This window comes from Neovison vison, chromosome 10 (assembly GCF_020171115.1).
Source record: "Neovison vison isolate M4711 chromosome 10, ASM_NN_V1, whole genome shotgun sequence".
Taxonomy (NCBI): domain Eukaryota; kingdom Metazoa; phylum Chordata; class Mammalia; order Carnivora; family Mustelidae; genus Neogale; species Neogale vison.
In genome coordinates, this window is record NC_058100.1 from 34,406,435 (window position 1) to 34,420,652 (window position 14,218).

The window sequence follows — 14,218 nt, forward strand, 5'->3', positions numbered from 1 at the left end:
TTTGTAAAGTCTTGCTAGATGCAGTTTCTTAACAGATAGCTTGTTACTGTGAGTAAATGATGATATGTATCAGTTGATAGAGCTAATTATTCATAGGATGGTTTATTAGACTCTTTCTTTCTGTAAATTATAATCTCAGGTTTAGTTAGGGTGACCCTTTCTTTTACATATATAACATGGTTACAAATTTTACCAATTTTGTTTTCTTCATTCAGATGTTTCAGCAGTATCCGAGGATGGCGTATCCTCCTCTTCATGGTCCCATGAGGTTTCCACCTTCTTTATCTGAAACAAACAAGTAAGGCTATTAAATGATAAAAGTTACCAAAGCACAAAGGCACATATGTGCTCATTAAGATTTTCTGGAGGAGGTTGGAAGGAAAAAAAAAGATTTCCTGGAGGTTGAATGAATTATGGTGATTGATTCATTATTTTGACCTCAGAATAGAGTTGCCATGAACAAATAATTGACTTTTTTTTTTTTTTAAAGATTTTTATTTATTTATTTGATATATAGAGAGAGATCACAAGTAGGCGGAGGGGGGGAAGCAGGCTTCCTGCTGAGCAGAGAGCCCGATGCGGGGCTCGATCCCAGGACCCTGAGAACATGACCTGAGCTGAAGGCAGAGGCTTCACCCACTGAGCCGCCCAGGCGCCCCAAATAATTGACTTCCAGAAGACACAACAATACTTTATTCTTCTAAAACTTTAAATTAACATAAAAACTTTAAATTGGGGGCACCTGGGTGGCTCAGTCCATTAAGCGTCTGCCTTTGGCTCAGGTCATGATCCCAGGATCCTGGGATCGAGCCCCGAATTGGGCTCTCTGCTCAGCAGGGAGCCTGCTACTCTCTGCTCCTTGTGATCTCTGTCTCCCTCTGTCAAATAAATAAATAAAATCTTTACCAAAAAAGCCCCTTTAAATTGACATAAGATTCTGAAAACTGAAAATCATCCAACTGAAAACTGTCCCTGGTAAGACGTGATAGTTTTTTTTATCTGTTCTTCTAATTCCATGGGTTAAATGACTTCCCATTTTCTTTTTTCTTTCTTTCCTTTTTTTTTTTTTTTTTGCATAATGTGAGACTTGAGCATTCTCTTCAATGATTTTTCTTAACATTCTTTATTTTAATATTAGTATTAGGCTTAGCCATATAATTCTTTAACATTTGTTTTATCTTAAATTTTTGGCAATTAAAAAAACCCATTTTCTGATATTAAATACTTGTAACAGAATTATATATTGTCCTGAATTTATGTATTAACAGAATTTCTTCATACACATGTCAGGTGCAAAATATTTTGTATATTAGACAATAGTATATTAGACAATACTAATGTTGAATTGAAATGAATTAAATTTCAGTCTTTTGATATTTATGTAATTTATAATCATTAAAACTTTGTATCTTTTCCCCTCATAACCTCTGTTCATTAGAGGCCTTCGAGGAAGGGGTCCACCGCCTTCATGGGCCTCTGAGCCTGAACGCCCCTCCATCCTTAGTGCATCAGAACTGAAGGAGCTTGATAAATTTGATAACCTAGATGCTGAAGCTGATGAAGGTTGGGCAGGTAAGAGGCAAAATTAATTGCTTTTAGTTCTTAGATGTTTTTAAACAGTCAGTCTGAATTTTCCTTAATTTAATAGGTGCTCAGATGGAAGTAGATTATACAGAACAGCTGAATTTCAGTGATGATGATGAGCAAGGAAGTAGTAGTCCTAAGGAAAGCAGCAGGTAAGCTGTTGGATACCTTCCACGAGTAATACTATGAATTTATTGGTATAACATTATCCATTTGTGCAGAGGCTTCGTTAATAGTCATTTGTTCCCTTTTTATAGAATTTCTGTATTTTACTCCAAGAACTTACTGAGTTGGGAAGGTGATTATTGAGCCAAATTTTAAAAGTACAGCTAATCAAGGAACTAAAGTTTTATGCTTCTAAAGAAAATACATATTTTTATTTATTTATTTATTTAAAAAAGATTTTTATTTATTTATTTGACAGAGACAGATCACAAATAGGCAGAGAGGCAGACAGAGAGAGGAGGAAGCAGGCTCCCCGCTGAGCAGAGAGCCCGATGCGGGACTCGATCCCAGGACCCTGAGATCATGACCTGAGCCGAAGGCAGCGGCTTAACCCACTGAGCCACCCAGGCGCCCAAGAAAATACATATTTTTTAAAAAGATGTTTAGATCCTAACCATCTAAATGGTGATTTCTTGGAAGACCACATCAGGGACTATTTCAAACTTGTTACTTGCTTCATATTTACAAAACTAGAGAAAAATCACTTGAGTTACTGGAACTGCCTCAAGTCTTTGAGTTTTTACACTTCAGCAAGCAGCATTAAAGTTTGAAGAATGGGAGCTTCGCATCTTTTCTCCAGTATAGAGGCATCAGAATCAGAAATACATGAGTTATATACCATAAAAATTGGGCTGTTAAAATATAAGGAGCTTGCATGCACACGCTATAAGTTGCTAGACAATTTGGTAGAGTTGGTAGTTTTTAGCCATGGCATTGCAGTATACTGCTGTTTTGTGATCAGTTATGAGCTGCCTTGCACATGTGATTTAAAAAAAATACTGTAGTTTGACTTCTGTCTTTTCATTAAGTCAGGATAAATTAGAACACAGGTATTAATTATAGTATTACTTGGTTGCATTTAGATGAGACTTTTGGGGTTGGAGTGATACAAAATGGTGGGGCTGTAGTCCTTTGTGAAGTTGTATGTCAAGTGTGAGTGTCCGTATTTGACAATTATGCTACTGTACTTCAGACTTGTGATGATAACTTGGCCAAACCCAGTTCCTAACACATTATTGATATATGGCATAGAATGAATGAATGAATGAATGAATGAATACACCACTAGGTCACAAGACCATCTCATTCCTTGATATACTCCCGCTCCCCCCCCAACCCATATACAAATAATCTTATACAGACAAAACGCTTTTACTTATGGTGTAGTCTGTCTACTTTACTTTCTTACTTCACCTGGATTTTGATTCCTTAGTGAGGATCAAGGTTCAAAAGCTTCTGAAAACACTGAAAACCGAAAAGAAGCAGATGAAGCTTGCAACGCTAAGTCCTCTTCTCAGATATCTGCCCAACCATCGGTATCAAAAGGTCCCTATGGGAAGGGACCTCCATTTAATCAGGTTTGTTGGACTTAAGGAGATCATATTCACTACCTGAACTTTCATTGAATTCATCATAAAGTTGAAAGAAGAGTTAGGAAAAGGAAATTATCTTTGCTTGAGTAGTTGAAGATGTAAACCACAATTTTATTGCATATTTACAGGAACTGTCAATATAGTAGCTAAAATTATTAAATAGAAACTAAAATTTCACTTTTTTTCTGTCTTGTAAATAGTGTGGTCCTATTAAAGTCTGACAAGAGTCTGACACTTACTAAGTTTTTATAAACTGTTTTTCCACACATTGCTAAGTGCTTTATGGTTTATTGAGTATTCTATAAATTGTAGTCAGTATTCATATGTAAAATAGTATGCTGAGTAGGAAAATCACATGTAAGGAGTATAGAAATCTATTAAGTGTGAGTCATTTTGAAGACTATTGTTAAAGAAAGGAGGTAATGTGGGTAAACAGATACACTTGATCCTACTTCCAAGAAACTGCATTGCAAGCTGGGAATTAAAAAGGGCTGTCGTCCAGAGAGCCCACTCAGCACCTAGTGCCCTCAGCATGTAGTTGTTGAATTCATTCAGAGCAGATGAGAAGCTTGTCCCTTCAAGGGGATAAGATAGGTAGCTAGCAGTCTCTGTAAAATGAAAAGACATCAAGTATCATTTGCAAGACAGTGTGACAGCTGGTGTGGCAGAGCGCACATAGCGGGTTCTTAGAGCATTCTCTGGAAAAGGTTTTGCAAAAGACTCGGTACTTGAAGTGGGAATTAACCAGGAAACAAAGGGAAGAGAGAAATTTTAAGCAGTGGTAACATGTTCAGAGTAGAGAAGCATGAGAAAGCATGGCACAGTCTGTAAATCTCAAGTAGTTTGATACAGGAAAGGAGTTAAGAGAGCTACGTGATAACCAGTTGTTAAATGTGTGCTCTTCAGGGAAGTTTGAATCTTTTTTTTTTTTTTTTTAAAGATTTTATTTATTTATTTGTCAGAGATAGAGGGAGAGAGAGCGAGTGAGCACAGGCAGACAGAGAGGCAGGCAGAGGCAGAGGCAGAGGCAGAAGCAGGCTCCCTGCCGAGCAAGGAGCCCGATATGGGACTCGATCCCAGGACGCTGGGATCATGACCTGAGCCGAAGGCAGCTGTTTAACCAACTGAGCCACCCAGGCGTCCCAGGGAAGTTTGAATCTTGTCCTTAAGGCATTGGTTAGTCATTGGAGAATTTGTGAACTCTGAAAAAGAATTTTTCAAGTTTTTTTTTTTTATAATAAAATTCATGTTTCATGTGACTTTAATTTACTGGCTTAACATGGGGAGTAATAATTCCTTTCTTATAAAAGAATAGAAGAATATCATATGCCATATCTTGGTGTCTTGATTTGTGTGTGTGACATTGAGGTATATATTAGCAAGTGAATAGGGTTGTAACTGGAACAAGTGAGTATGTATTGTATTTGATTCTCAATATGTTCTAGATGTTTCATTTCTTTAGGTAAGTTTCTACATTTAGTTTGCCATTAGGAAAAAATTCAGAGAAAGAATAGGGCTTACATAAATAAAATTTCAAAACTAAAGGCGTACTTAAGTACGTTCAGAAATATTTCTAGTAGATATCTTTTATCTGGTTATTTTGTAATAGTCCTTATCTTTATAACAGGAACGTGGACCATCTTCACACCTGCCCCCACCTCCAAAATTGCTTGCACAGCAGGTAAACCTTAAATGCTTCTTTGCGGTCTGTATGTATTATTTGTGGTTTATTTGTGGTGTATGTATTTTTGTATGTATTTTGACTTTGTTTTAATGGAAAGATTTCTGTATGTTTCTTATTTAATAACTTTTATGAAACAGTTATGGATATTACCTTGTTATTTGCGTATCTTCCTCTTTTTTCTGCTCTTCTTTATTCTCAGCTGATATGCTTCCTCCTGATTTCACTAAGAAGATGAGAAGCCACTATTTTTCCCATTTCAGTGCCCTTCCCATTCTGACTTCTTCCTGTCCTCGCTGCTAAGATCAGCCCTTCTACTGTTCCCTTGCTCCCATCTCTTTCGCTTACCGGTAATATTACCTCCCATCTTAAGAAACTTTTAAAAAATTCACACCTTCCTTAACTCTTACTACCCTCCTTACTACTATAGTTTCCACCCTATTTCTATGTTCTCCTTAGTGGCAAAATAGTTTTAGTGAGCTATTTACACTTACTGTGTTCACTTTCTCTCTCATCTAACCCTTTCCAGTTACACTTTTTCATCACCACTGTACCTTTGAAACTGTTCTTATGAAAGTCAGTAATGATTTCCATCTTGTCCAATTCAGTTTTCATGTCTTCATTTTACTTAATTTCAGTAGCGGTTGACATAGCTAATCTTTCATCCTTCTTAAAAGACTATTTTTTTTACGTTTAAGACATCGCACTATTGTGTTCTCTTTCTTTGGTTTGTATTTTCTTCTGTACCTTTATTGAAGGGGGGGAGTGCACACATGCATACACAACAGGAAGCGGGAGGAGCAGAGAGAGAGGGAATGAGAGAATCCCAAGCAGACTCCCCACTGAATGTGGAGCCCGGCACAGGACTTGATCCCACACTCTGAGATCATGACCTGAGCCGAAATCAAGAGTCTGACACTTAACTTAATAAGCCACCCACATGCCCTCGGTGTTGGAGGGTTAAGGGCTGTGTTCTTATTCCTTTTTCTGACTCTTTCCCTGGAAGATCTTATATATGTGCTTATGGAACTTAATCTGTAGCCCTTAAAGTTCTACCCTAACTTCAAGAGTTACATATTTAGTGATCAACTAAGCATCTTTACTTGGATTTCTGCTAGATAGGTTCAGACCATAAAATAGAGTAATAGTAAAATAGAGAGTCTAGAGTAAAATAGAGAGTCTAGATATATATATCTATATATTTTATATTTAGTCCAATGTTTTCATCATCCCATTTTCTCCGTTGTAAGGATTCTGACTGGTTATGTGGCTTTCCAGATTTCTTTACCCTACAAGCTAATAAAATGAGTACTTTTTATTTTATTTTATTTTATTTTTAGTTCCTTAACATTCTAGCGCTTCAGGTGCTCTTATTCTGCTAATTTTCCCATAGTTACTGGCAGTGATTGTCATTGTTCTAGAACATACCAGTTAGAAGTCTTTCAGGTGATGCCCATGTTCCACTCTGGGTTCTGAGTGTGCATTTCTGCAGCTTTCAATTCAGAGATTGAGAACTCTCTATACAGGCTGATTTCCAGGGATTTCTTCTCCTGTGAAGTGTTGGCAGTAGTCGTGTCTTCGTCTTCACTTAGCATCTCTGGCTGTTTTTCCCTGTAACTGCACCTTTTTTCTTCTCAGGGCTCACATGACACTGTTCTGCATCTTCATGGACTTTCTCCCTAGGCATTCCTTCGCTGAGTTACGAGCACTCACATTCTAAATTCCTTCGTGTCTAAATTTAGATTTTGAAATCATTTTGTGACAGCTTCTTAATTTTATTCAACAAATTCTTTGCACAGTAATGTCTGCCACAATAAATAGGTATGTGGCCTAGATTAATTGTTCTGGTCTTAGTTTGGAGAATTACCTAAATATTTTCCCCATGTTACTACTTGTTTGTGTTTTAATATGTATGCTTTATCAGAAATATTTGTGACATTTTGTCGAGTTTTTCCTTCCCTCTTCATGTCTGTGATACCCATTGTTACTTGGAAATAGATCTGTCATATTCACCTTATCATTTATTGTAATGTTGCAGCATCCTCCTCCAGACCGACAGGCAGTACCTGGAAGACCAGGCCCTTTCCCTGCCAAGCAGCAAGTACCAGATGAAGATGAAATTTGGAAGCAAAGACGAAGACAGCAGTCAGAACTTTCTGCGGCCGTGGAACGCGCTCGGAAACGGCGTGAAGAGGAAGAGCGAAGAATGGAAGAACAGAGGAAGGCAGCGTGTGCGGAGAAACTGAAACGGTTGGATGAAAAGCTTGGCATAGTGGACAAACAGCCGTCTCCAGAGGAGATGAGAGAAAGGGAGCGAGAGAAAGAACGGGAGCGTGAGAAAGAACTCGAGAGAGAACAAGAACGGGAGCGAGAGAAGGAGAGGGAGAAAGAAAGGGAGAGGCAACAGGAGAAGGAGAAAGAACTGGAGAGAGAACAAGAAAAACAGAGAGAACTGGAAAAAGAAAGAAAGCAAGAGAAAGAGAAAGAACTAGAAAGGCAGCAGGAAAAGGAAAAAGAACTGCAGAAGATCAAAGACCAGGAAAAGGAATGTGAGTTGGAGAAGAAAGAAAGGGAAAAAGTGGAGGAAAAAACTGAACACAAAGAACCCATTTTAGAACCTGTGGTAGAAAAACCAGAAAGTGAGACCAACTGTAATAAAGGTATGAGAGTCTTGTTCTTCTGTAGGAGGCTTCATAGTGCTGCTCGTGTGGGTGTCCACGTGTTTGATGTATGCATGTAATCCACATGAAAATGAGGTTTCTTTTGTTTTCAAGATTGATTTTATTAACTTATTTACAGAAAGAGCGTGTAGGTGCACATGTGTGTGAGCAGGGGGAGGGCAGAGGGAGAGGAAATGTCAAGCAGACTCCCCACAGAGTAGAGTCCAATGTGGGGCTGGCTCCCAGGATCTTGACATTGTGACCTGAGCCAAACTCAGGAGTCAGATGCTTAACCAGCTGAGCCACCCAGGCATCCCAATTGAGGGTTTTTGTTTTTTTTTAAAGACTTTATTTATTTATTTGACAGATCACATGTAGGCAGAGAGCAGAGAGCCCGATGCGGGACTTGATCCCAAGACCCTGGGATCATGACCTGAGCCAAAGGCAGAGGCTTTAACCCACTGAGCCATCCAGGTGCCCTGAGTTTGTTTTTTTTTTTTTTAATAGAAGCTGAATTTTATTGGATACTTTAATATGCTTGTTTCCCATATTTTTTTATTATGGTGAGATATATCTAACAAAGTATAGAATTTTAACCATTTTTAGGTGTACATTTTTTTTTTAAGATTTTATTTATTTATTTGACAGAGAGAAATCACAAGTAGGCAGAGAGGCAGAGAGAGAGAGGAGGAAGCAGGCTCCCTGCTGAGCAGAGAGCCCGATGCGGGACTCGATCCCAGGACCTCGAGATCATGACCTGAGCCGAAGGCAGGGGCTTAACCCACTGAGCCACCCAGGCACCCTAGGTGTACATTTTAATGGTATTAAATACATTGATGAGGATGTTCCATCCTCACCACTGTCCATCTCCAGAACTCATCCATCCTGTGAGACTGAAACTGTACCTGCTAAACAATACTTCCCTCTTCTCCCCTGTTCTGATTTCTGTCTCTGATTTTGACTGTTTTCAAAAGTGCCTCATACAGAATTGGTCTTTTGGTGAATGGCTTATCTCACTTAGTATAATGTCTTACAAGGGTCATCCATATAATGGCATATTGCAGACTTTTCTTTTTAAGGTTAATAATCTATGTAAAACCACATTTTGCTTACCTGTTTATCTGTTCATGGGCACTTGGATTGATTCCATATTTTACCTATTTTGAATAATGCTGCTGTGAATGTGAGGGTACAAAGACCTTGTTGAGACCCTGCTTTCTTTCATTTTTTTTTATTACATACTCAGAAATGGAGTTGTTGGATCTTATGGTAGTTCTGTTTTTGTTTGAGGAACCACCATACTGTTTTTCACAGCAGCTGTACCGTTTTACATTCCCACCAGCAGTGCACAAGGGTTCTAATTTTTCCACATCCTTACTAACATCTGTTACTTTCTGGGGGGGTGGGGTTTTGATAGTAGGCTTCCTAATAAGTATGAGGTGGTATCTCACTGTAGTTTTGATGTGCACTTGGCCAATGATTAGTGATGCTGAGTATTATCTTTTCATTTGTTTGCTGGCCATTTGTGTATCTTTAGAGAAATGTCCAAGTCCTTTTCTGTTTTTAATTAGATTGTTGCTGCATTTTAGGAGTTTAGGTAGGTTGCCTTTTCACTTGATATTCTTTTTTTTTTTTTAAGATTTTATTTATTTATTTGACAGAGAGAGATCACAAGTAGGCAGAGAGGCAGGCAGAGAGAGAGAGAGGAGGAAGCAGGCTCCCTGCTGAGCAGAGAGCCTGATGCGGGCCTCGATCCCAGGACCCTGAGATCATGACCTGAGCCGAAGGCAGCGGCTCAACCCACTGAGCCACCCAGGCGCCCCTTCACTTGATATTCTGTTCATGTACAGAACTTTAAAATTTACATGAAATCCATCTATTTTTTTCTTCTGCCTTTGGTGTCAAGTCCACGAAGTCATGGCCAGATCTGATGTCATGAAGCTTTTGTTCTGTTTTCTTCTAAGAGTTTTATACTTTTATGTTTTACATTTACATTTTTGACCTGTGTGATAAGTTTTGTACATTGTGTTAGGGTAGGAGTTGAGCTTCGTTTTTCTTCATTTGGATATTCAGTTTTCCCAGTACCGTTATTGGAAAGACTGTTCTTTCCCCCTTTGAATGGTCTCAGCAGCCTCTTCTAAAATCATTCGACTGTGTATGTGATGGTTTATTTTGGGATCTTGATTCCATTCCATTGCCCTATCTGTCTGGCTTTATGTTAATGTCTTACTGTTTTTATTACTGCAGCTTTGTTGCATGCTTTTATTTTCTAAAGATTTTATTTATTTATTTATTTGACACAGAGAGAGGGAGAGAGAGAGATCATAAGCAGGTAGAGAGGCAGGCAGAGAGGGGGGAAGCAGGCTCCCTGGGGAGCAGAAAGCCTGATGTGGGGCTCAATCCCAGGACACTGAGATTATGACCCAAGCTTAAGGCAGAGGCTTAACCCACTGAGCCACCCAGGCAACCCTGTTGTATGCTTTTAAATCTAGATATGTGAGTCCTCAATCTTTGTTAAGTTTTTCATGATGTATGGGGGTTTTGTTTTGTAAAGAACACTGTTGAGATTTTCACGGGAATTGTATAACTCTAGGTTGCTTTTGGTAGCGTTGATAATGTTCACAGTAATAAGTCTTGAAGTCTGTGAGCATTGGGATGTGCTTCCATTCATTTATGTCTTAATTTCTTTCAGCAGTATTTTGTAGTTTTCATTGTACAAGGCTTTCACCTCCTTGGTTAATTCTTAAGCATTTTATGGATACCTTGCTGGTTTAGTCTGGAGAGTGTGTAGCTCTTGATTTCGGGGTCATGAGTTCAAGCCACACATTGGGTGTAGAGATTACTTAAATAAAAACCTAAAAAAAAAACTCTAAAGGATTTATTTTATTCTTTTTGATGCTATTACAGATGGAATTGTTTTTGTAATTTCCTTTTCCAATCAGTCGTTATTAGTATATTAGAGATGCAGGTAATGTGAGCAGATGATACAGTCTTACATGTAGAAAACTCTAAATCTCAGGGGACCCAGAATAGCTAAAACTGTCTTGAAATAAAGTAACAAAGCTGGAAGACACACACATCTGGATTTAAAAACTTAACTACAAAGTTTGTGTTGTAGGAATTTGTTCATTTCACCTTGCTTATTCTATTTGTTGGTATATACTTATCCATAACACTCTCATAATCCTTTTTATTTCTGTAGAATTGGTAGTAATGTCCCAATTTCTATTTCTGATTGTAGTAGTTTGAGTCTTCTCTTTTTTTCTTCGTTGACCTGCCTAGTTAAAGGTCTGTCAATTGATCTTTTCAAAGAATCCACTTGTAGCTGCATTAATTTTTTTCTATTTTCCTATTCTTTCTGTTGTGGATCTCTGTGTTGATATTTATTGCCTTTCTTCTGGTAGTCTTGGGTTTACTTTGTTACTCTTTTCCCTTAGACATCGTAACACAAGGTTTTGAATTGGAGATCTTTATTTTTTAATGTAAGCGTTTATAGCTATAAATTTGCCCCCTTTGCACCACTTTAGCTGCATCCTGTAAATTCTGGTATGTTGTGTTTTTGTTTTTATCCATCTCAAGTATTTTCTAATTTCGCTTGTCATTCTTTCTTTGATCCCTTAGTTGTTTAAAAGAGTGTTGTTTAGGGACGCCTGGGTGGCTCAGTTGGTTTGACGACTGCCTTCCGCTCAGGGCGTGATCCTGGAGTCCCGGGATCGAGTCCCGCATCAGGCTCCCAGCTCCATGTGGAGTCTGCTTCGCTCTCTGACCTTCTCCTCGCTCGTGCTCTCTCTCACTGTCTCTCTCTCTCAAATAAATAAATAAAATCTTTTAAAAAAAAAAAAAAAGAGTGTTGTTTAATGTCCATGGACTTGAGCGTTTTTCTGTTTCACTTCTCTTTTTTGATAATTAACTTTTGTGGTCAGAGAAAATGGCATCATGACCTGAGCCGAAGGCAGCTGCTTAACCCACTGAGCCACCTAGGCACCCCAAGCTCTGTTTATTTTTTTGCTCTGTTCCTCAAACATAATTTCCATTATCCTATCTCCAGGTTTGCGAATTTTTTCTTCCACTTGCTCCAGTGTGGGTTTAAATGTAAGGGGAGTGTGCCTGGGTGGCTCAGTTGGTTAGGCATCCGATGGACACTTGGTTTTAGCTCAGGTCATGATCTTGTGGCTCTGTGCTCAGCGGGAATCTGTTTGAGGATTCTCTCCCCCTGCCCCTCCTCCCATTTGTGTGTGTGTGTGTGCACACTCTCTATCATAAATAAATTTTTACAAAAAATGTGAGGTGGGAGGTACGTAGCTGATACTGTGCTAAGAGCTCTAATTGACTGGCATTAACCACAGTTTATCACAAGTAGGCAGAGAGAGAGATCACAAGTAGGCAGAGAGAACAAGGAAGCAGGCCCCCTGCTTAGCAGAGAGCCCGATGCGGGGGGCTGGATCCCAGGACACTGAGATCATGACCTAAGCCGAAGGCAGAGGTTTAACCCTCTGAGCCACCCAGGTGTCCCAGTAAATTTCATTCTTAATGAGCAGTTTATTGTTAAAATAGAAGTAGTTCTGTTTTGGGGTGCCTGGCTAGCTCAGTTGGGTAAGTGTCTGCCCAGGGTCCTGAGATTGAGCCCCGCATCACGTGCTCAGAGGGGAGCCTACTTCTGCCATTCCATTCGCTTGTGTTCTCTCTCTCTCTGTCAAATAAATAAATAAAATCTTCAAAAAAAAGAAAAAAGGTAGTTTTGTTTCAGTCTGTTTCCTGTTACAGAACTAATGAAAACTTTTTTTAAAATCTCAAAACTTACGGTCTTTCTACAAGATCATGCTGCTTGAAATTATATTACAAAGTTACTCACAGTTTTCCTTTAATTTTTTACTTAGAGTCATCATCAGACTTGGCTCTTTGTAAAAAAAAAAGTTGAGTATGTTACCTTAACATTTTATTTTATTTATTTATTTTTTTTACTTATTTATTTGACAGACAGAGATCACAAGTAGGCAGAGAGGCAGGCGGGGGTGGGGGGGAAGCAGGCTCCCCACTGAGCAGAGAGCCCGATGCGGGGTTCTATCCCAGGACCCTGGGATTATGACTTGAGCCGAAGGCAGAGACTTTAACCCACTGAGCCACCCAGGCACCCCTTAACTTTTTTTTTTTTTTAAATATTTTATTTATTTATTTATTTGGCAGAGAGATCACAAGTAGGCAGAGAGGCAGGCGAAGAGAGAGAGAGGAGGAAGCAGGCTCCCCGCTGAGCAGAGAGCCAGATGCGGGGCTTGATCCAGGACCCCGGGATCATGACCTGAGCTGAAGGCAGCGGCTTTAACCCACTGAGCCACCCAGGCGCCCACCCCTTAACTTTTTTTAATGAGATAAGGCAGGCCCCTGTTAGATTTGATAAATTTTTATATTAATGTATGTAGAAATAATTTGATATTGATAATGGGCTTTGGTTACATATCACAAGCACAGGTTGCTCATAATACTAACAAAGTAAAATTTCTCACCATAGAAGTGAAAACCGCGGGCGCATGGGGTAGCTCATTTGTTAAGCATCTACCTTCGGCTTAGGTCATGATCCCAGGGTCCTTGGGATTGAGCCCCGCATTGGGCTTCCTGCCCACTGGTAAGCCTGCTTCTCTCCCTCCCACTCCCCCTGCTTGTGTTCTCTCTCTTTCTCTGTATGTCTGTCTGTCTGTCTCTCTCAAATAAATAAATACTGTCTTTTAAAAAGAAGCGAAAACCATTGGCTTAGCTTAATATTGATGATTACTCTCAGCCTTAGGGAATCCCATTAACAGATGATGAGAAAGGACTGTAAATTCAGAATAAGGAAATTCACATTTTAGTCCTTGTTCTGTCAGTGATACAGTGATTAATTTAACTCTCAGACGAGACTGTGTCTACACCATTTATTTATGCTTTTCTTTTTAATCATTATTTCATGGTGCTTTTATTTTCATTCACATCTTCTCTATTTTTTATGGCAGTTTAACTTCTGCTGGGTTCATCAGCATGATGTTCACTTTTGATTTTTAAGTGTTGGACCTACTGGCTCTCTTTTCTTTCTAATACTTTATTTTTCTTTTTACAACATTCTTAATATTGAATGTAATGCCAGTAAGAAAATATGGTTTGTGATTCTTGAGAGCATGGTTTTTACATTGGCACAATAAACTTCATTAAAAAATTCATCCCTATTAAAGCCGCTGCCTTCGGCTCAGGTCATGATCCCAGGGTCCTGGGATCGAGCCCCACATTGGGCTCTCTGCTCATCAGGGAGCCTGCTTCTTCCTCTCTCTCTGCCTGCCTCTCTGCCTACTTGTGATCTCTGCCTGTCAAATAAATAAATAAAATCTTAAAAAAAAAAAATTCATCCCTAGTTTTCTGAGAAGAGGATTTATAACAAGCTTGGCTTTGTAATTGTGACAAATGACATTGTCTAGAATGGATATCTTTTTTTTAGGGTGAGAAATTGTTATTTAGTTAGTAAATAAATATGTATATAGTTCTTTTTGGTATCATTCTTGATACTCTTTACATAGAATAATAATTTATTTGTTTGAAGATAGCCATGATCGCTATTGTCAGACTTCGATTCATTAGTTTTCTTTATAGATAATCGTCTCTTCTTCAAAAAGCAAACTGTTGTGTTACATTTTATATTTAGGCCATAAGTGTTTTCACGTAAGTCCTCGTGA

General features: G+C 38.8%; 1 protein-coding gene across 13 annotated transcripts in view; it reads left to right on the forward strand.

Moving 5' to 3' along the window:
- PRRC2C (proline rich coiled-coil 2C) overlaps positions 1–14,218 on the forward strand; it is a 95,569-nt gene that overhangs the window by 34,807 nt on the left and 46,544 nt on the right. For all 13 annotated transcript variants that reach the window (XM_044266957.1, XM_044266963.1, XM_044266959.1 and 10 more), the window contains exons 7-12: positions 216–298; positions 1,439–1,572; positions 1,649–1,736; positions 3,023–3,167; positions 4,810–4,863; positions 6,902–7,523. In XM_044266957.1, coding sequence (XP_044122892.1) covers positions 216–298; positions 1,439–1,572; positions 1,649–1,736; positions 3,023–3,167; positions 4,810–4,863; positions 6,902–7,523 — 1,126 coding nt within the window. The remainder of the gene's footprint in view (positions 1–215; positions 299–1,438; positions 1,573–1,648; positions 1,737–3,022; positions 3,168–4,809; positions 4,864–6,901; positions 7,524–14,218) is intronic.